At 46.6% G+C, this 20,817-nt stretch overlaps 1 protein-coding gene across 1 annotated transcript in view; it reads right to left on the reverse strand.

The window, feature by feature from the left end:
- LOC137562036 (extracellular calcium-sensing receptor-like) overlaps nt 1-20,005 on the reverse strand; it is a 42,816-nt gene extending 22,811 nt beyond the window's left edge. The window contains exons 1-2 of the mRNA XM_068273378.1: nt 19,736-20,005; nt 13,118-13,948 (exon numbers count right to left, since the gene is read on the reverse strand). Of these exons, the coding sequence (XP_068129479.1) occupies nt 13,118-13,948; nt 19,736-20,005 (1,101 nt within the window). The remainder of the gene's footprint in view (nt 1-13,117; nt 13,949-19,735) is intronic.
- Between the last annotated feature and the right edge of the window lie 812 nt (nt 20,006-20,817).

A 20,817-nucleotide genomic window follows, 5' to 3' on the forward strand; every position in this document is an offset into this window, starting at 1 on the left:
TCACTGCATACCTGTTCACTGCACCTGTGCAACCGCACACTGTTGTTCCAGCAGTCATTGCAACCTTTTCACTGCACCTGTGTAACCGCACATTGTTTTACCAGCAGTCACCCTTTCACTGCACCTGTGTGACTGCAGATTGTTGTACCAGCAGTCACTGCAACCTTTTCACTGCACCTGTGTAACCGCACATCGTATTAGTCAAGTCAGTGCATATCTTTCACTTCACCCCCCCCAATATGGACAAAACAAGAGGCAAAGCCAGAGGCTGGTCACCCGGCAGGTCTGTTTGGGTTGTGCTGTCAGGATTTTGTGCGGCCCTCCAAAGTACAGTGTTCAGAAGAAGGCACGTGCCAGCATCAACCCCCAATATTGTCAGGACGTAGTTGACTATTTAATACAGAACACCTCATCTTCCTTAGCTTTTGCATGGAAGCGTGACATATCTTCCTCCTCCTGCTCTGATTCTGGCACCCCACTTTACACTTCGCCGCAGCCATCATCAAAGTGCCATCATCCCAGGACTCAGTGGTGTGGACATTTTTTTGTGTGTCTGCCTCAGATGAGAGCAATGCCATCTGTACTCTCTGCCACTGAAAATTGAGCCATGGAAAGACCAAGACCTGCGTAGGGACAACTACCTTACGAAGGCACATGATTACAAAGCACAAACTGCAATGGGATGACCACCTGAGGAAAAGCAGCACACAAAAGCAAAGCGACACACCGCAGTGTAAGATACCATCACGCAATTATTATTTTTTTTTTAAAAAGGCGACACCCAAACTGTACCGTGATGGGGAAAGGCAAATGGTGTCATCTCTGGCACACAGCGTTGGGTCAAGGGTCCATCTGACCACGGATGTCTGGTCTGCAAAGCACGGTCAGGCCTGCCTGAAGACAGTCCCCATACACAGCATATCTGCCTGCACACCATGTGACTGCCTGCCCCAAGACTAAGTCAGTCCCCACACAGCATCTCTGCCTGCAGGCCGCTTGACGGCTTTCTCCACCTCCACCAACAGGGACAAGGACTACAGGTGCATTCCTGAATTTTTAAGGCCGCTGCAAGCAGCGGCCGCTATAATAATTTTTCTGGTGCGTGTACATGCCTGCCTAATTTTTCTGGCTGCACTGTGGCTGCAACAACAAAACAAAAGGCATGTGCATGTGTCAATTACCCTTCTTGATCGTTACCTTGCCACGGTGAAGGGGCTTGCGTATCACAATGAAGCAATGAATGTGTAGGGGTTGGGGGGCACACCTGACCCAAGAAGATAATAAGGTTGTTGCTTCATTGTGGACAGACCAAATTCGATCAGCTGGACACTCAGTCACTGTTCTTTCATTCAGCTACCTCAGCCTGACCATATGGGCTTGTAAACCGCCATCGCCTGCACTCTCGCCATGGTGCGCACCAGTCCAACACGGCCATCACTACACAAACAGCTGTTTGTTTAGTCTGTCAGTGTGAAGTAGTACACTAATTACACTACCTGATTGATGTATACACATGAAAGATGTTTTAAAGCACTTTAGGCCTCCAATTTGGCAATAAAATGTGATTTCTGCCTTTTAGGGATTATAACCCTGCTATGCATCAAATCTGGATTTTTCCCCGGGACTTTTGGCATGTATCCCACTCCGCCATGCCCCCCTACAGGTGTTAGACCCCTTGAAACATCTTTTCCATCACTTTAGTGGCCAGAATTAGTGTTTGTAGTTTTGGAAGTTCGCCTGCCTATTGAAGTCTATGGCGGTTCGAAAAGTTCGTCGTTTGCAAACTTTTTTGCATGTTTGCGTTCAAGGTGCACAAACCAAAATTGAAGGTTCAAGTCAACTCTAGCCGTTAGACCTTCCTAGCTTTGCTAATGGACTCATTATTGAGCAATTTTACCCGTTTCTCTGGGAATATCAGATGCAGCATTCTGGAAGTAAGTGGGCACCAAAATAGACCGAACTGAATCTGAAAGGTGCACCTACATGAGACACAGGGTCCGATGGCCACTCCGGCAAAGTGGCCATGCGCCAGGAGCGCACAGAAATGTTACAATTACTAGTGAAGGGTGAGCACCGGCCATTAACCTATTAGCGACACACACGTTACCCAGTTAGCATGTGCATTGTTATGGTAACGTGTGGGGTAACAAGCATTATCATAGTAACGTGTGTTTTACTGTGGTAACGCACATAACGGTAATGGGCTAATGACTGGTGCATCTCCTGTGTTACTAATGGTAAGATTGCTACACGTTCCCAGCGCATGCAAGAGTTTTGTGCATCAGGCTCTTAAGGCCATTTTCCACTAGAGCGTTTGCGATTGCTGAATCGGAAAATCGCAAATCGCTAGCGATTTTAAAATCGCTATGGTTTGCTAAATAACATAGGAATCATGGTAGGTAATTTCCACTACCACGATTCATCGATTTTTGCCTTGATACAGCACTCTGGGAACAGCCTATTCGTTCAGAAATTGCTTTCTGTGTCTTACTCTCTTGCTTGAGGGTGTCAATGATGGCCTTCTGGACAGCAGTCCGGTCGGCAGTCTTACCCATGATTGCGGTTTTGAGTAATGAACCAGGCTGTGAGTTTTTAAAAGCCTCATGTGAGGAAACGCGGAAAAGCAGCCGCCTCTGCTCAGCGTGAGGCGGCTGCTTCTTGGAGGGGCAGGGCGGAACGCGGAAAAACCGCAGCGTATGACGCGGCGGTTGGTTCGCATGGCTCCATTGCTGGCGCACCGTCCCTGCGCGGGGAGGCCGCCGCATGTGCTGTGAGCGATGCGGCCAAACCCGCGCATAGGACCACAGGTGCATGGCAAGACAGTACTAGTGTGGCTGGGACTGATAGTCCACCAAGATTCAGAATGATGCGCATGCGCGCAGAGAGGCAGAACTTATATGGCAGCCAGAAGTAGGTCAGCTGACCAGGCTGGTCAGCTGACAATTTTGAGTCCTCTCATTGGTCCAGCACTTAGGGAGGTGCTGGAAAATGGCTGTGTATATATACTGCTGGCTGTTCAGTTGCTGGTTGTCTGGCGTTGTGAACACTTCGTGGTAGCACTCAGACCTGTCTGTATCTGTGTTCTAGCATAGTTTCCAAAGGTGTTGACGGCTACGGATCTCACACCTTAGCACTAGGAAATTATATTGTATTATCTGTTATGACTTTCTGCTTGCCTGACTACTCTTGTGAACTCTGATCCTGTACTTTGATATTTCTGATACTCTGTTGCCGAACCCCGGCTCGCTCTAGACTCTGCATCCGCCTCCTGTTTCTGTACCTCGATATATCTGATACCCTGTTGCCGTTCCCTGCCTGTACTTTAGACTCCGCTTCTGCCTTTTGAATCTGTACCTTATCTGTCCGTGTGTTTACGACCTGGCTTGTCCGACCTCGAGAACCGACCTTACTGTTAGAGGCGGTTCCCAGTCCTGATAGTGACACTCCGCCTTGAGTGTCACTCTCGTTCTGTCATTCATTCTCTCAGCCTGACTCCTCCCTCCGGGAGAGTCCAGAAGGAATTGTGCATTACTCCTTACTGCTCTGAGGCCCAGTCCTCTCTTTATTACTGTTTGCACCAAACACTCTACTCAGGTGTCCAGAGGTTAGTTTGTATATCGGATTATCGGTGATACTGCAGATCATCTATAATCTGGTATATATCTGTATTCCCAGTGATACTGCAGATCACCGGTAATCAGATCCTCTCTGTGTTACACCGATCGTTACAGAACGCCAGACCAAATACAAAATGGACGCAAACACTGATCGTCTGGGTGTACTTGCCGCTTCGGTGGATAACATTAATCAAGTACTGGGTACCCACAGAACCCTTATTGATGCCCTATCAGGGTCTGTACAAACCCTCCAGACATCAGTGGATCATGTGCGATCCCCTTCGAGTTCTGACATACGTATGCCTGTACCTGAAAAATTTTCTGGCCACAGATCTGACTTCCGGAATTTTAGGAGAAGAGTGTTGTCCTATTTTGAGTTGAGACCCCAATCTTCAGGTACTGAGACCCAGAGGGTCACGTTTATTAAAACTTTGTTGTCCGGCGACTCTCAGACTTCGGCGTATAACCTGCCCACCGGAGACAAAGCTCTTACCTCTGTGGAGGAATTCTTTAAAGCTATGGCAGTAATTTACGACGATCCGGACCTCGCCTCGACCTCTGAGCGGAAGCTCAAGCTTTTGCGTCAAGGCAAAGGTCCGGTCGAAGATTACGCGGCCGAATTTAGGAGGTGGTCAGTTATGGCCAGGTGGGACACTTAAGCCCTGTTAGATTGTTTTTTGTCAGGACTGTCTGATGAGGTTTCTGATCTGATGCTAAGTCAGCCCGAGCCCAGAACAGTCGATGAGGCCATCTCAACGGCCATCCGAATCGACCGCAGGCTGCGCTACCAAAAGCAGACCAGGGGTATTTCCCGTGTCAGAATGGCGTCTTATGCCACAGCTTCAGTGACTCCACCTCCTACTGTCTCATCTTCTCCTGTCTTGCCTCCACCCGAGCCGATGCAAATTGGTCGGTCAAGACTGACTCAGGTGGAGCGAAGACGGAGAATGACCGAACAGCTGTGTCTGTATTGCGCTGAAGGGGGGCATAGAGTACGAGACTGTCCCAATAAACCGGGAAACGCTACCGCCTAGGAGTTGTAGGGGGTAACACCCTAGGCGTACGACTTTTACCCCTAGAGGACAAACGGTTGCTCCTTCCCTGTACGATTACATGGGGAGACAAATCTGAAGCCACGGAGGCCTTTGTTGATTCAGGCTCAGCGGCTAATTTTATGAGTTCCAAGTTTGCAGAGAAGTTGGGCATTCCACTCACCCCAGTAAAACCGCCTATCCAGGTTACTGCCGTGGACGACTCCCCGCTACAAAGGGACCGTCCGTTGTCTCAGACACCAGAGGTGGAGGTCACTATTGGGGTACTGCATAGGAAATATTACGTTTTTTTGTTTTACATATGACTACCTCCACAATTGTCTTAGGTATGCCCTGGCTGCAGCTCCATTCGCCATAGATCAGTTGGGCTGCAGGACAATTAACCAGTTGGTCAGACTTCTGTTCCCAGCAGTGTCTAGGGAAAGTGACATTAGGTCAGACCAAGATTCATGTGGAGGGTGTTCCCGAGCAATACTCAGAATTTTCGGATGTATTCTGTCCCAAGGCGGCTGATAAGTTACCTCCTCATCGCCCTTTCGATTGCCCCATTGATCTCCGTGCCGGTTGTATGCCCCCCCGGGGTCACCTGTATAATTTGTCTGGACCAGAGAAAGTGGCTATGCAGGAGTACATCCGCGACAATCTAGCCAAAGGGATAATTCGCCCTTCCCGGTCGCCTGCAGGGGCCGGTTTCTTTCTTGTTAAGAAAAAAGACGGAGGTCTTTGACCTTGCATCAATTACCGTGGCCTGAATAAAATCACGGTGAAGAATCATTATCCGTTGCCATTGATAGACGATTTGTTCACGCAGGTCACAAACGCTAAGATCTTCTCAAAGTTAGATCTGAGGGGTGCATACAACCTGATCCGCATTAGAAAGGGCGATGAATGGAAGACGGCCTTCAACACACCCGACGGGCATTACGAGTACTTAGTGATGCCCTTCGGGTTGTGCAATGCGCCAGCCGTCTTACAATAATTAATCAATGAGGTTTTCAGGGAGGTGTTAGGTAGATTTGTGCTGGTATACCTCGACGATATACTGATCTATTCCAACAACCTCTCTGAGCACAGGATCCACATTAAATTTGTGTTGGATAAGTTGAGACAAAATATGCTTTATGCCAAGGTGGAGAAGTGTATTTTTGAGGTGACCACCGTCACGTTCTTAGGGTATGTGATTTCCGCCTCAGGCCTGTCGATAAATCCTGCCAAGGTCACAGCTGTCTTGGAATGGTCACAGCCAGTGGGGTTGAAGGCTCTGCAGAGATTTTTAGGTTTTGCGAACTACTATAGGAGGTTCATAAAGGGGTACTCCTCAATAATTGCCCCTCTTACCAGTCTCACAAAAAAGGGGGCAGATACCAACCACTGGTCCCCTGAGGCTGTTGCAGCCTTTTCTCATCTGAAAAAATTGTTTTGCTCAGTGCCCATTTTGAGACATGTAGACACGTCTTACCCTTTTATTGTGGAGGTTGATGCCTCGGAGGTTGGGGTGGGGGCGGTGCTGTCTCAACGGTCAGGATTGCAGGACAGATTATATCCATGCGCTTATTTTTCCCGTAGGTTTTCACCGGCAGAAAAAAACTACGATATAGGCAACCGGGAACTTCTGGCCATTAAGTTGGAATTTGAAGAATGGCGCCATTGGTTAGAGGGGGCAGAACATACGATCACGGTTTACACTGATCACAAGAATTTAGAATACATCGAGGGGGCTAAGAGACTGAGTCCCCGTCAGGCCCGTTGGTCTTTATTTTTTACGAGGTTCAGATTTATAATCACGTACACTCCAGGCAGCAAAAACATCAAGGCAGATGCCCTGTCCAGATGTTTCGAACCAGAGACAGCACAGCCCCCCGCTCCTGAGTCCATCATCCTGCAGAGGTTAGTGTTAGCAGCCACAGAGACCTGGGAAGATTGGACAGAGGTTTTGGGTCCCTTTCAGCAGGATGTCCCTGAGGGAAAACCTGAGGGGGTTATGTTTATCCCACTACCATTTTGTCTACAGGTTCTACAAATGTTTCACGCCCATAAGAATGCTGGTCACCCTGGAGCTGCCAGAACGCAGGATCTGGTTGCCAGGTGTGCTTGGTGGCCTTCTATGGCAACAGACTGCAAGGAATATGTCAGGGAATGTGCGGTATGTGCTAAAAGTAAACCCTCCCGGCTGGCACCTGCGGGAAGGTTACAGCCTTTGCCCACCCCGAGTGAGCCATGGACCCACCTGTCCATGGATTTTGTGGGGGAACTGCCCAGGTCTGAAGGCATGTCGGTCATCTGGGTGGTAGTCGACCGTTTTAGCAAGATGGCCCATTTTGTGCCCCTGAAGGGACTCCCCTTGGCTCAGGAACTGGCCGAATTGTTCATCATTCACGTTTTCCGGCTGCATGGCATCCCGGAGAACATCGTGTCATATAGGGGAGTCCAATTTGTGTCGGGATTTTGGAGGGCCTTTTGTCATCATCTCATTCTCGTCGGGCTACCACCCACAGACCAATGGGCAAACGGAGAGGGTCAATCAATCACTGGAACAGTTTTTAAGATGCTATGTTGCTGAGGCGCAGAACGATTGGGTCAAATTTTTACCATTCGCAGAATTTGCGCACAATAATTTGAGAAGTTCCTCCTCGGGATTCTCTCCGTTTCAGGTAGTGACCGGGAGATTGCCTAAGTTTTCCCCATTTCCAGTGGCCTCCACTCCGTTTCCAGCACTGGAGGCTTGGCAGAAGTCACTCAGAGACAATTGGGGAATTGTTAAGAGTAATTTGGAGAAGGCGTTTCTAAGTCAAAAGGGTCAAGCTGACAAGAAACGTTCTCTGGAATGGAAGTTTCAACCAGGGGACTTAGTCTGGGTTTCCACACGTCATTTGACCCTGAAGCAGCCATCAGCCAAATTGGGTCCCAGGTTTGTGGGTCCGTTTTCTGTGACCAAGAAAATCAACAATGTCCCTTATGCTGTAGATCTTCCGGCCAGCATGCGGGGCGTAAGATCTTTTCACGTGTCCCTGCTTAAACCTGCAGTCCATGTGGGTCCCACTCCTCCTCCTCCTGTGATGGTGGATGACCAACCTGAGTACGAGGTAGAGAAAATATTAGACTCACGCATTGTACAGAACTCGGTACAATATCTGGTACATTGGAGAGGGTATGGCATTGAGGAGAGACAATGGGTACTGGGGAGTCGCATGCATGCGGACGAGTTAAGGAAGGAGTTTCATGCCTTACATCCCGGAGAAACCTGGGAGGAGTTGTCCGGAGTCCACTCCTCGGGGGGTACTGTGAGGAAACGCGGAAAAGCAGCCGCCTCTGCTCAGCGTGAGGCGGCTGCTTCTTGGAGGGGCAGGGCGGAACGCGGTTGGTTCGCATAGTTCCATTGCTGGCGCACCGTCCCTGCGCGGGGAGTCCGCCGCATGTGCTTTGAGCGATGCGGCCAAACCCGCGCATAGGACCACAGGTGCATGGCAAGACAGTACTAGTGTGGCTGGGACTGATAGTCCACCAAGATTCAGAATGACGCGCGCGCGCGCAGAGAGGCAGAACTTATATGGCAGCCAGAAGTAGGTCAGCTGACCAGGCTGGTCAGCTGACAATTTTAAGTCCTCTCATTGGTCCAGCACTTAGGGAGGTGCTGGAAAATGGCTGTGTATATATACTGCTGGCTGTTCAGTTGCTGGTTGTCTGGCGTTGCGAACACTTCATGGTAGCACTCAGACCTGTCTGTATCTGTGTTCTAGCATAGTTTCCAAAGGTGTTGACGGCTACGGATCTCACACCTTAGCATTAGGAAATTATATTGTATTATCTGTTATGACTTTCTGCTTGCCTGACTACTCTTGTGAACTCTGATCCTGTACTTTGATATATCTGATACCCTGTTGCCGTTCCCTGCCTGTACTTTAGACTCCGCTTCTGCCTTTTGAATCTGTACCTTATCTGTCCGTGTGTTTATGACCTGGCTTGTCCGACCTCGAGAACCGACCTTACTGTTAGAGGCGGTTCCCAGTCCTGATAGTGACACTCCCCCTTGAGTGTCACTCTCGTTCTGTCGTTCCTTCTCTCAGCCTGACTCCTCCCTCCAGGAGAGTCCAGAAGGAATTGTGCAGTACTCCTTACTACTCTGAGGCCCAGTCCTCTCTTTATTACTGTTTGCACCAAACACTCTACTCAGGTGTCCAGAGGTTAGTTTGTATATCGGATTATCGGTGATACTGCAGATCATCTATAATCTGGTATATATCTGTATTCCCAGTGATACTGCAGATCACCGGTAATCAGATCCTCTCTGTGTTACACCGATCGTTACACCTCAGGAATCTTTTGCAGGTGTTTAAAGTTAATTAGTTGATTCAGATGATTAGGTGAATAGCTCGTTTAGAGAACCTTTTCATGATATGCTAATTTTTTGAGATAGGAATTTTGGGTTTTCATGAGCTGTATGCCAAAATCATCAATATTAAAACAATAAAATGTTTTGAACTACTTCAGGTGTGTGTAATGAATCTAAAATATATGAAAGTCTAATGTTTATCAGTACATTACAGAAAATAATGAACATCATGACAACATGCTAATTTTGTGAGAAGGACCTGTATAAAATGTATGTGTGTCTGGTAGTGTGTATGTGTATGTGCCATGATCACTTGAAAATGCCTTGACCAATTTCAACAAAACAAAGTATACAGATTGCTTACTACCTGGGATGATATGTTCTGGGGGTCTGCACATCTGGGCGGAGCTACAAACAGTCAATCAAATTTTGGCCATTCATTTTCAGTGGGAAAATATAAACTGCAGCCATTCTTAGACTGTTAATCGCAGGGTTTTCAAACTTGGCACTCTTGGTCACTGGGTGAATGAGATTAAGATTCAGGAAAGTAGGGGGAGCCTACAACAACCAATCAAAATTTGCCTTTTGATTTTCAAGGGGAATATTTAAACTGCTGTTATTCTTACACTGTTAATAGCAGAGGCTTCAAATTATTGATGTCAAAGATCCCAAAGCTCAAAAACTTGGTCATTGAGTGTTTATGTGTTAGGGTTAGAAAAAGTAGGCGGAGCCAACACCAGCCAAATCCATACCCAGTCAATGCTGGGTCATCAGCTAGTATCTTATGAAATAGCACCATTACTAGAGGTAATTGTTAGGATAGCAGCCTACAGAGCGGTAGGCCTGGGTTCAATTCCTTGCCAGTGTGAGTTGGCTTTTGACATCCTACAAATCTCTAAGCAAGCTCATTTTTCTCTTGGATATATTATAATGGTACATGCTAGGCTGGCTTCAGCATGTAGTGTTGGTGGTGGTATAGTGGTGAAGAGAGCTGCCTACTAAGCACTAGACCTGGGTTCAATTCCTGGCCAAGGTATGTAAGCTGGCTTTTGAAATCCTACAATTCCCTGGAAGACAAGACCCCCCCTCTTCCAGAGGAGGAGTGAGGGAGTAGGGAGCTGTGGTGGGGTGCAATATAAGGAATAACAATCAGCCAGGAGCAAGCTAACAAGCCTACAAGAGTCTAACTAAGCTTTCCCTAGCAGAGTCTGTCAGCAGCTGTCCCTTAACTAATTACTATAGGCAGATGAGTGAGTAAAACGGCAGGAGAACCTTGCATTTTATAGGCCAGGGTGGGGCTCCAGGAGTGAGTGTAGTCTGATTGACGACAATGTGCCTGCTGACTGTGATGTAGAGGGTCAAAGTTGTGCTTAATGGAGCTTTATGGGGGCGAATCGAACTTCCGCAAAAGTTCGCCTGGAACCGTTCGCGGGCGAACCGTTTGGGCCATCTTTAATGTCAGACACAACAGTGTCTCGCCATCTTAGACATGTCTTGCCTCAAAGCCAAGAGTCACACTGGAGCAGCTCTTCTGGCTGCTCTGAACAAACAGGTGTATCAGTGGCTGACCCCGAACCAACTGGACATCGGCAACGTGGTGTGTGACAATGGCAGCAATCTCTTGTCGGCTTTGAGTTTGGGAGAGTTGACACATGTACCCTGCATGGCACATGTGCTGAATCTAATAATCCAAAGATTTTTTTGTCAGTACCCCGGCTTACAGGAGGCCCTGAAGCAGTCCAGGAAGGTGTGTGGGCGTTTCCGGCATTCCTACACGGCCATGGCGCGCTTGGCCAATATTCAGCAGAGAAACAACTTGCCGGTGAGTCGCTTGATTTGCGATAGCCCGACTTGCTGGAATTCAATGCTCCTCATGTTTGACACAACAGGAGAAAGCCGTCAATGACTATCTGTACAGCTACGCTCAAAGGGCTCTGGCTCTGGGGAGCTGGGCATTTTCTGGCCAAAGTACTGGACACTCATGCGTAATGCCTGCAGGCTCATGCGTCCGTTTGAGGAGGTAACAAACCTGGTGAGTCGTAGTAAAGGCGCCATCAGCGACTTGATCCCATATGCTTTCTTCCTGGAGCGTGCCGTGTGTAGAGTGGTGGATCAAGCTGTAGAGGAGCATGAACAGGATGAGGAGGAAGAGTTGTTGGAAACATCAACCGGCAGCATCATTAACAGAGGAGGGGGAAGAGGAGGAGTCATCTGGGGAAGAGGAGTCAGAGGAGGAAGGTGGCTTTGAGGAGGAGATGGAAGAACAACTGCAGCAGGCGTTGCAGGAAGCTCACCTTTCCCGTTGTATTGTTTGTGGCTGGGGGAGGAGGAGAACTTACCTGACATTACTGAGTAAGAGCAAGAGGAGATGGCTGGTAGTTCGGCATCCGACTTTGTGCAGATGGGGCCTTTCATGCTGTCCAGCCTGTTAAGGGACTCCTGTATAAAAAAACTCCAGGGGAATGACCTGTACTGGGTGGCAACGCTACTAGACCCTCGGTATAAGCACAAAGTGGCGGAGATGTTACCAAATTACCAGAAGGGAGAAAGGATGCAGAACTTGCACAACAAGCTGGCAAGTATGCTTTACAGTGCATTTAAGAGTGATGTCACAGCACAACGGAATACAGGTGCCATTGCCAGTAATCTTCCTCCTCCTCTCATGTCCACGAAGGCAAGGACAGGATGCTCTAGCGATCTCATGGTGATGTCGGACATGCTGAGTCTGATGTTCTTTACTCCAATGCCTCGCCTTAGCCCTTCTGGGTCCATCTTCCACCAATGCTCTCGACTGGCTGGTAGCCGACTACCTGGCCTTAAGTGCAGATATAGACACTCTGAGCAGCAATGAACCCCTGAACTACTGGGTGTGCAGGCTTGACCTATGGCCAGAGCTGTCACAATTTTCCATCCAACTTCTGGCTTGCCCTGCCTCAAGAGTCCTGTCAAAAAGGATATTCAGCTCAGCTGGAGGCATTGTCAGTGAGAAGAGCAGTCGCCTAGGTCAAAAAAGTGTTCAGTACCTCACCTTTATCAAAATGAATGAGGCACGGATCCCGGAGGGCTACTGCCCACCCAAAGACTAAGTCAGTCCCCACACACAGCATCTCTACCTGCAGGCCGTGTGACTGCCTGCCCGAAGACTTAGTCAGTCCCCATACAGCATCTCTGCCTGCCTGCTGGCCACTGCTGCCTGCCCCAAAACGAAGTCGGTCCCCACACAGCATCTATGCCTGCAGGCCGCTTGACTGCCTTCTCCGCCACCACCAACAGGGTCCAGGATGCCAGGTGGATTCCTGAATTTTTAAGGCGGCCGCTAACAAAAAGAATACTTTTTTCTGGTGTGTACACATGCCTAATTTTTCTGGCTGCACTGCGGCTGCAACAACAAAACAAAAAGGTATGTACAAGTGTCAGTTCCCCTTCATGAACGTTACCTTGCCACGGTGAAGGGGCTTGCATATCACAATGAAGCAATGACCTATATGAGTGTGTTGGGGGGCACACCCAAGATAATAAGGTCATTGCTTCATTGTGGACAGACCAAATTCTATCAGCTGGACAGTCACTGTTGTTCTGTAATTGAGCTTCCTCAGCCCAACCATATGGGCTGGAAAGCTGCCATCACCTGCACTCTCACCAACGTGCGCACCAGCACGGCCATCTGTTTGCGGTGCATTACACAGTGAGTTTGGTCTGTCACTGTGATGCAGTACACTACTTACACTACCTGATCCATGTATACACACGCAAGATGTTTTCAAGCACTTTAGGCCTCCAATTTGGAATGCAATGTAATTTCTGCCTTTTAGGGATTATAACCCTACTCTGCGTCAAATCTGTAATTTTCCCTTGGACGTTTGGCTTGTATCTCACTCTGCCATGCCCCCCTCCAGGTGTTGGACCCCTTGAAACATCTTTTCCATCACTTTTGTGGGCAGAAACAGTGTTTGTAGTTTCTCAAGTTCACCTGTCCATTGAAGTCTATTGCTGTTCGCGAAGTTCGTTGGTTCATGAACTTTTTCGCAAGTTCGCTTTCGCGGTTCGTGAATCAAAAATGTAATGTAAATGTAAAAACTGTGAGCATGTTGTCCTTTAGACAAACACAAGTTAATTACCTGCCATGGCTTAAAATTCCTAATGCTTGTCCCCTTCTCTGAAGAATAAAACCGTCCACTCATTTCACATTTTCTCATATGTTCTAAAGATGTGGCTATAACATGGACTGCATCATGAATGCTATTACTGAATTTGAAGCTATTGATGTAGGTATCACTGTTTCTTACACTACTAATATTTTCAGCCCCGGTACATTCTTTGACAAGAACATCCAGTGAATTTGAATTGCTTATGTCCACTGAAAACCTGCAGTTAAAAATATTTTCCCAAAATAAATTCATCCACGTCTGTTCCATATAGGAGACATTTTCAATCCTGACAAGAAAATCATTCAATCCTGGAACTATGGGGTGGGTAAGTTCTAAACCAACAGTCCCAGAAACAACTTGAAAGTACTTCTCAATTAAGAAAAAGTTGCTCCTGGACCAGCCAGCATTGCCAACAAAGAGTTTTCCATTAACATTCTGTTTCAACATCTCATCCATGATGGGAACCATATCAACATCACGAACAAAAGCAATTATCACTGTCACCGTTGACTCTTTAATGACCTTCACTATGTGAGGAGCATTACGGTCTGGCTGATCCAGAAGAATGTTTTCAGTGAAGGCCACACAACCTCCAGCTTTGATTATCTCTTTTTTGATTGGCTGAATTCCAAGCTGTCCATAATCATTATTTGCTGCAAGCAGACCTACCCAAGTCCAACCAAACTGAAGAACAAATTTAGCCAAACCTCTGGACTGAAACTTGTCACTGGCAACAGTCCTGAAGAAAGACGGAAACACTGGCCGATTACTTAGGAGAGGAACACTTGAGAGGGGACTAATCTGAAATAAAAATACATTAGATTGACAGTTTAGAGGTACACCTCTGAAGAAAAGTAAGATGTACTTCAAATCAATGGCAACCCTATCTTCACCCCAAACAAAGACAGCCATTAATGTTTGAATGTTTGAAAAACATTTACTTTACTCAGGTAATTGTAGTTGTCAATAGAGATGGCCAGTAGAGATAGGCCGAACTGTTCTGAAGCACAGAGTCCCTGGTAAATGACCTCGGGGTCACATCTGTGTTTTTCATCTTCCCCATTTCTGCACAGACACTTTCCTGGTGGCCACGCGTCCTCGATCGCGCACCCGCTGCCGTGAGCGCTCTGTGTGACGCAATGCGCATCGATGATGCTTAGCTGATGTGAAAGTGTCTGCACAGAAATTAGGAAGCTGCCGAACATGGAAGTGACCCTGAGGTCATTCCCCAGGGACTGTTTGCTTCCGAACAGTTCGTCCAATCTCTAGCGGACAGTTCCTGGTGAAATTGGGCTGTTCACTGTTCTCTGTACTTAACTCAATTTTTTTAGTAAAACATTTGCATTAGCATTTTTAAATTGAAGTTACTGGCCGCAAACTTTAGCGGTTAATAATAAAGCGACAGAAACACCAGATCTGCAGGGTAATAAGAAGATCTTCTCTGGTCACCGCCACACAAACCTCTCCCCACAGTCAGCTCTAGCTATGTTAAGTATAGCTAGCACTCCATCTGTTCCTCCTGTTTTCCATTTTCCTCCCTGCCCACCCCACCTACCATACCCACCAACCCCAGCACCCCGGAGCACCCTTAACTCTATACTTAGTATAGCTAAAGCTCTAGCTATTGTATTCTTAGTATAGCTAGAGCTGGCAGCGGGGAGCAGCATGTGTGGTGGTGGCCGACGGAGATCTTCAATCAAGTTCATCAGAGAATATTGGTGTGGGATTTTTCCAAGGATATTGGCGTGGGAATATTTTTTAAAGGCACAGGTAAGTATTTATGGTTAATTAAGAATAATAAAGGACTTTTCTAATTGTTGTGTTTTTATTTCATTTAACCCTTTGTGGAAATGGGTAAGGGGTACTATGCTTTCCTATACTCATTTCTCCTGGAGAGGGGGTGGGAATCTGGGGGTCACCTTCTTAAAGGGGACTCTCAGATGCCACCATAACACCCGGGCATCGGTGGCCACCGCCTTCTCCTGGGACACTGGAGGTGGGGAAGATCCTGTTTTCCATGGATTGGGCAAGAGCTCTGGGGGACTGGTGGAGGCTTGGCCACCCCTCTACTCTAGAGCCCCCCCATACCATGGACCATGCAGGCTGCTATAGCTCAGGGTGAGAAGGCTCATGTGGCTGTGGCTCTGCATTCTAGCTATTCCAATCTGCATGGGAACAAGAGGTTAAAGAGACTCGGGAAGGGGGGTGCCACATAATTTTTTTTATATTTCCCACAGTCTGAACAAAAAAAGGTCCAAAAATAGGTAGCGTTGCCAGGGATCCTTATACAGCCTTATTACGGCTGTATAGCGATCCCTGGCCAAAGTGTTGCCACATTTCCACGGGGTTCCACGGGGTTTGATACATTATCTGTCATTTAACACATTTGAAATGTATACTTTTTTTCTATCATAACTTTAAAATCAATTTTATCAAAAAATATAAGGCCTTTTTTGAAAAAAAATCCTCTTGGTACCACTGTCCTAACCAGTTCGGCCTATCTGGACGAGCTTCCTTGTCCAGAAAGGCACTGCTGCTGCTGCCGGCTGGTGCGCGCGATCGGGGCGCACCCCTGTGCGCGCTCCCGCCGCCCGCCGCTAGCCCCCCGATCAGTGAATGGGAATATAATTCCCATTCACCGATCAAACTTCTCCGCAGAAATACAGACGCTTTCTATCCAGAGAGCGCGGTATTCCTGCCCCCAGGAAACTTCTCCCCAGCATTTTAGTTCCTGGATGCCAGATCGTTCGCATCCAGGACTTTTTTCACTGTGGCCATCTTGTGGCCAAATAGTAAACTGCACCCACATACATTTTTAATAAAAAAAAAATATTATTTTACATTTAAAATTAGCAGTTTCCCTCCCACACCAAAAATGACCCACATACATTTTTTTTTATAAAAAAAAAATACAATTAAAAAAAAACAAAAACAACATAAATAGTTACCCAAGGGTCTGAAATTTTTAAATATGCATGTCAAGAGAATATGTTATTATATTATTTAAAATTATAAGCTTATAAATATTGATGGACGCAAATTGCAAAAATGCACCTTTATTTCTAAATGAAATATCGGCACCATAAATTGTGATAGGGACATCGGTTGAACGGTGTAATAACCGGGACAGATGGGCAAATAAAATACATGAGTTTTAATTACGGTAGCATATATTAATTTCAAACTATAATGGCCAAAAACTGAGAAATAATGATTTTTTTTATTTCTTTCTTAATCTTCCTGTTAAAATAGATTTAGAAAAAAATAATTCTTAGCAAAATGTACTACCCAAAGAAAGCCTAATTAGTGGCGGAAAAAACAAGATATAGATCAATTAATTGTGATAACTTAAGTAGCAATAAAGTTATAGGCGAATGAATGGGAGGTGACCGTTGCTTGGATGCATGAGATTTTCGGCACTGCGGTGCTGAACCGGTTAAAAGACTCTGCAAATTTGTCTTTGCTATTAACCTCTAAAGTCGGCGGCTGTTCGCCTGCTATTTAAGATTATGGAGCCCACCGCCAGTGGTGCTCATCACGACCTCGTGATCACGAGTAACTTGTGATCACGACCTCATTTTTGCCGATCATGAGGTCGTAATCAGCAATTGAGATTGGCTCTAGATCATAGAAACTGACCACGAATACACTCGTGATTGCACTCATTACTCGTTACCCGACTTGTGATCATGAGTTACTCATGATTACTAGTCGGTATTCGTGATTAAAAACCCGTTGACTTTAGCAGTTAATAGCAAAGCCCCCTTACATGCTAGAAACATCAAATTTGCCAGATATGTTAAGAAGAACAGTGCGAACAAGAGGGGAAAAAATTCAAAAGACCTTATAGTTTTTGAAAAAATCGATTTTAAAGTTTAAAAAAAAAAAAAAGTATTTGTGATTAACCTCCTTGCCGGTTATCCCGAGCTCAGCTCGGGGTAACCTGCGCAGGAGGATATCTCAGGCCCCGCTGGGCCGATTTGCATAATTTTTTTTTTGTTACAAGCAGCTAGCACTTTGCTAGCTGCTTGTAACTTCCGATCGCCGCCGCTCGCCGCCGATCCGCCGCAATCCGCCGCGCCGAGTCGCTCCCCCCCGCCCCAGAGCCCTGCGCTGCCTGGCCAATCAGTGCCAGGCAGCGTTGAGGGGCGGATCGGGATTCCCTATGACGTCCCGACATCCATGACGTCGGTGACGTCATCCCGCCCCGTCGCCATGGCGACCGGGGAAGCCCTGCAGGAAATCCCGTTCTCAACGGGATTCCCTGCATACTCTGATCGCCGAAGGCGATCGGAGTGGGTGGGGGGATGCCGCCGCTTAGCGGCTATCATGTAGCGAGCCCTTGGCTCGCTACATGATTTAAAAAAAAAAAAATTAAAAAAATGTGCGCCGCTGCCTCCTTGCCGGATTTTTTAGACCGGCAAGGAGGTTAAAACCCTGCCAATGTAATGGGGTCAGCCGTGTGACACAACTGTCTCCCTGGGTGGCAAGAGAGCGATCCGCTGTCATAGACTGAAGCCTATGACAGCCGATCGCACTGATTGGCTGGCGGGGGGAGGGAGGGAGGGTGGGTTAAAAGAATAATAAAAAAGGGAAATTTATTGTAAAAAAAAAGCAAAATAAATGTTTATAAAAAATAAATAAACAAACATTGGGGGAGCGATCATAACAGAAAAAGGGGGGGGGGAATCACTTGTGTGCTGAGTTGTACGGTCCTGCAGCAAGCCCTTAAAGCTACAGTAGCCTAATTTGTAAAAAATGGACTGGTCACTAGGGGGTTTTAAGCCTGTGATCCTTAATTGGTTAACCACTTAAGGACCAGGGGTGTTTTGCAGGATCTGTGCTGCGTGGGCTCTCCAGCCCGCAGCAAGATCTGGATTTAGCCAGGGCTATCAGACTTCCCCCCTTTTTTCCCCACTAGGGGGATGTCCTGCCGGGGGGGGGAGGGGTCTGATCGCCGCCGGCCACCTGCGTTTTGCGGGGGGGGGGGGGGGCTCCTCAAAGCCCCCCTCCGCAGCCATTTCTGCCCTCACGCTCCTTACCTCCCTCTCCCTCTTCCTACGTAATGCGTAGGACGGAATTCCATCCTGCGCATTGAATGATAGGCTTCCGCCTATCAGATGCCAGCGATCCCCGGCCAATCAGAGGCCGGGGATCGCCGATCTACTTTACGGCGCTGCTGCGCAGCAGTGCCGTATGATGTAAACAACGGGGATTTTGAAGGTCCTATCTGTGAGATAGGAGGAAAGACAGGAAAGAGCAAGACCCTGAATGCCCATGGATGGAAGGATTTGGAGAAGAAGAGGGTGGTCTACTGTGTCAAAAGTGGAAGATAGGTCTAGGAGGATGAGAATATAGTAGAGGCCTTTAGATTTAGCAGTTGCCAGGTTTTGGTTACTTTCAGTAGGGAGGCTTTGGTGGAGTGGCTGAGCAGAGGAGGTCATCAAACCGAGAATTTGTCGTGAGGTGACAGACTAAGCCAGTGTAGATTTTGCCACTTAAGTAGTTTGGAAGAGAAGGGGAGGAGAGAAAAAGGTCGGTAGTTAGGCTGGATAGAGGGGTTAAGAGAAGGTTTTTTGAGCATAGGAGTTATGAGGGCTTGTTTGAGTGTGGATGTAATGATGCCTTTGACGAGAGAAAGGTTAAAGAGGGAGATTAAGGCAGGTGAGAAATGAGTGAGTAATGAGGTGAGAGGGCATGGGGTTGAGGGGGCATGTAGTGGGATGTGATTTAGAGATGAGAGAGGAGACAGTGAGTTCAGTTAGTAGTGAGAAGATTGTAAGGGAGGATGTAAGGTTTGGGGTATATATATATGGAAAGAGGAGGCTGGTGGGTAAAGCTTTCCATGGTGTTGGTGAGTTTGTCTCTAAAGAAGGAGACAAAGTCCTTGGCTGAGATGCAGGGTGTGGGAGGTGGAGGTGGGGCCCAGAGGAGGGAGTTAAATGTAGCAAAAAAGTCTGCATGAGAAAAAAAAATGTTTTTTTGTTTTTACCGATGATTAATGTTGCTTTCATAATGGACTATTAATCTAACATCTAAAGAACAATATATATTTCCACTGTACTCCATCAAGAAGAGCTATTTATATTATTATTTTTTACAACCATATGTTGTAAAAAAACATATTTATAGGTCTAGGTTTTCAATGGACAAGCAAATTGCAAAATAGAGTATGCAATATAAATAGGGACGAGAGCGGGCTGGGCACCAGTGATCGTTTGTCCATTTTCTGTAGTACCACAAGGGTGGGAAGTGATATGTCCAGAGGGGGTCCTATACTGGTATAGGACCCTCCTAATGTAAGTGATTCTGTTATCTTCTATTCTTGTGCCTTGTACGGAAGAATAAAAACTTTACTGTTATCCACTGAGAGAAATCTTTTTCTGCATTTCTGTTCCGGTGAAATGAGTCACACAGGAATTATGCAGATCTAAAGTATATCTCTGGAGGTGGAATGGAGTGGATTTCCCTGATTGCTTGAGACAACATAATCCCTGGGGCTGTGACATTGTATGGCTGACTATTCAATATAAATGTTAGTATATGTAACAATTTAAAAAATGTAAATACTTATATCCAGTTTCTTACCTGAGGGTACCTTAAGACGCCTAAAACATTGGCCAAGATAATGGAGTTTCCAGACACCACAGATCCAATCACTGCTGTAAATGGTGATCTAGAAAGACATTGGAAGTTTGGCACAAGTGGCCTGGATTCAGTAATAAATTCTAATGCACCTTGTAACTCATAATGAGGAACGTTGCAAGTGTCGTACATCTGAAACCCTAAAGAAATGTTTGGCAAAATTTCTGGGTTCATATTTATCTCCTCTACAGCAAAGAAGACGGTCTGAAGCATGCGATAAAAAATCCAGGTGAACCTTAAAAATAAAGCAGAAGAAAACATAGGTGGGCTAGTTTTGTTGTTCAGAGTCAGACACCTTAGAATAGTTGAGAAGAAGACATGGTCTACTTTGCCGTGATGACAACAAAGCAACCCATCACTATCCACAGTAGTGGCTAATAATGGGAGATCCACATTATGGCTAATCTAAGAAGTCATGAGTCCGGCAAGGAATCAAAGTTAAACAAATGTATACTCAACTCAGTTTAACCATCTGTAATTTCAGGGGACCTCAAAAATAAATTTGTTTAACCTGGAGTGCTTGCTGGATTCCTTTACTTTCCCCAAAAGACTCCATTGTACATACTGGTGGAAGATATCCATGGATAAAAAAATGATGTATAGGGAGCACTGAGCTGGTGTAGAAATATATATTTTATTCATATAGCTTAAATGGTTTTAAAAACGGCTAACAACATACAAGACACAGACTGATACATATACCCTCCCATAAAACCAAAACTGCGACAACCTGACTGCTGGGGAAACTGCATAGAACCGGAGTGCACTCCCTTTTAGTTCAAAAACATGCATGCAATACAAAAAAATATTCTTCAGGCGCCCAAAGTAAAGGTATGTCCAGAAAACAACCCCAGCAAGATCCCCCGAATTTCAACACATCACCCGTGTGTAAAACAGTGATGTATATACACGCCTCTACAGTGACCTGTGTACGCTTCTCATTACAGATGCGATACAAGCGTCTAACCTCTACCCCATATATAGCCAGGCCAAGATGCAACTCACGTAACCTTCTGTAATAGAAA

The sequence above is a fragment of the Hyperolius riggenbachi genome, chromosome 3 (genome assembly GCF_040937935.1).
Source record: "Hyperolius riggenbachi isolate aHypRig1 chromosome 3, aHypRig1.pri, whole genome shotgun sequence".
Classification (NCBI taxonomy): Eukaryota; Metazoa; Chordata; class Amphibia; order Anura; family Hyperoliidae; genus Hyperolius; species Hyperolius riggenbachi.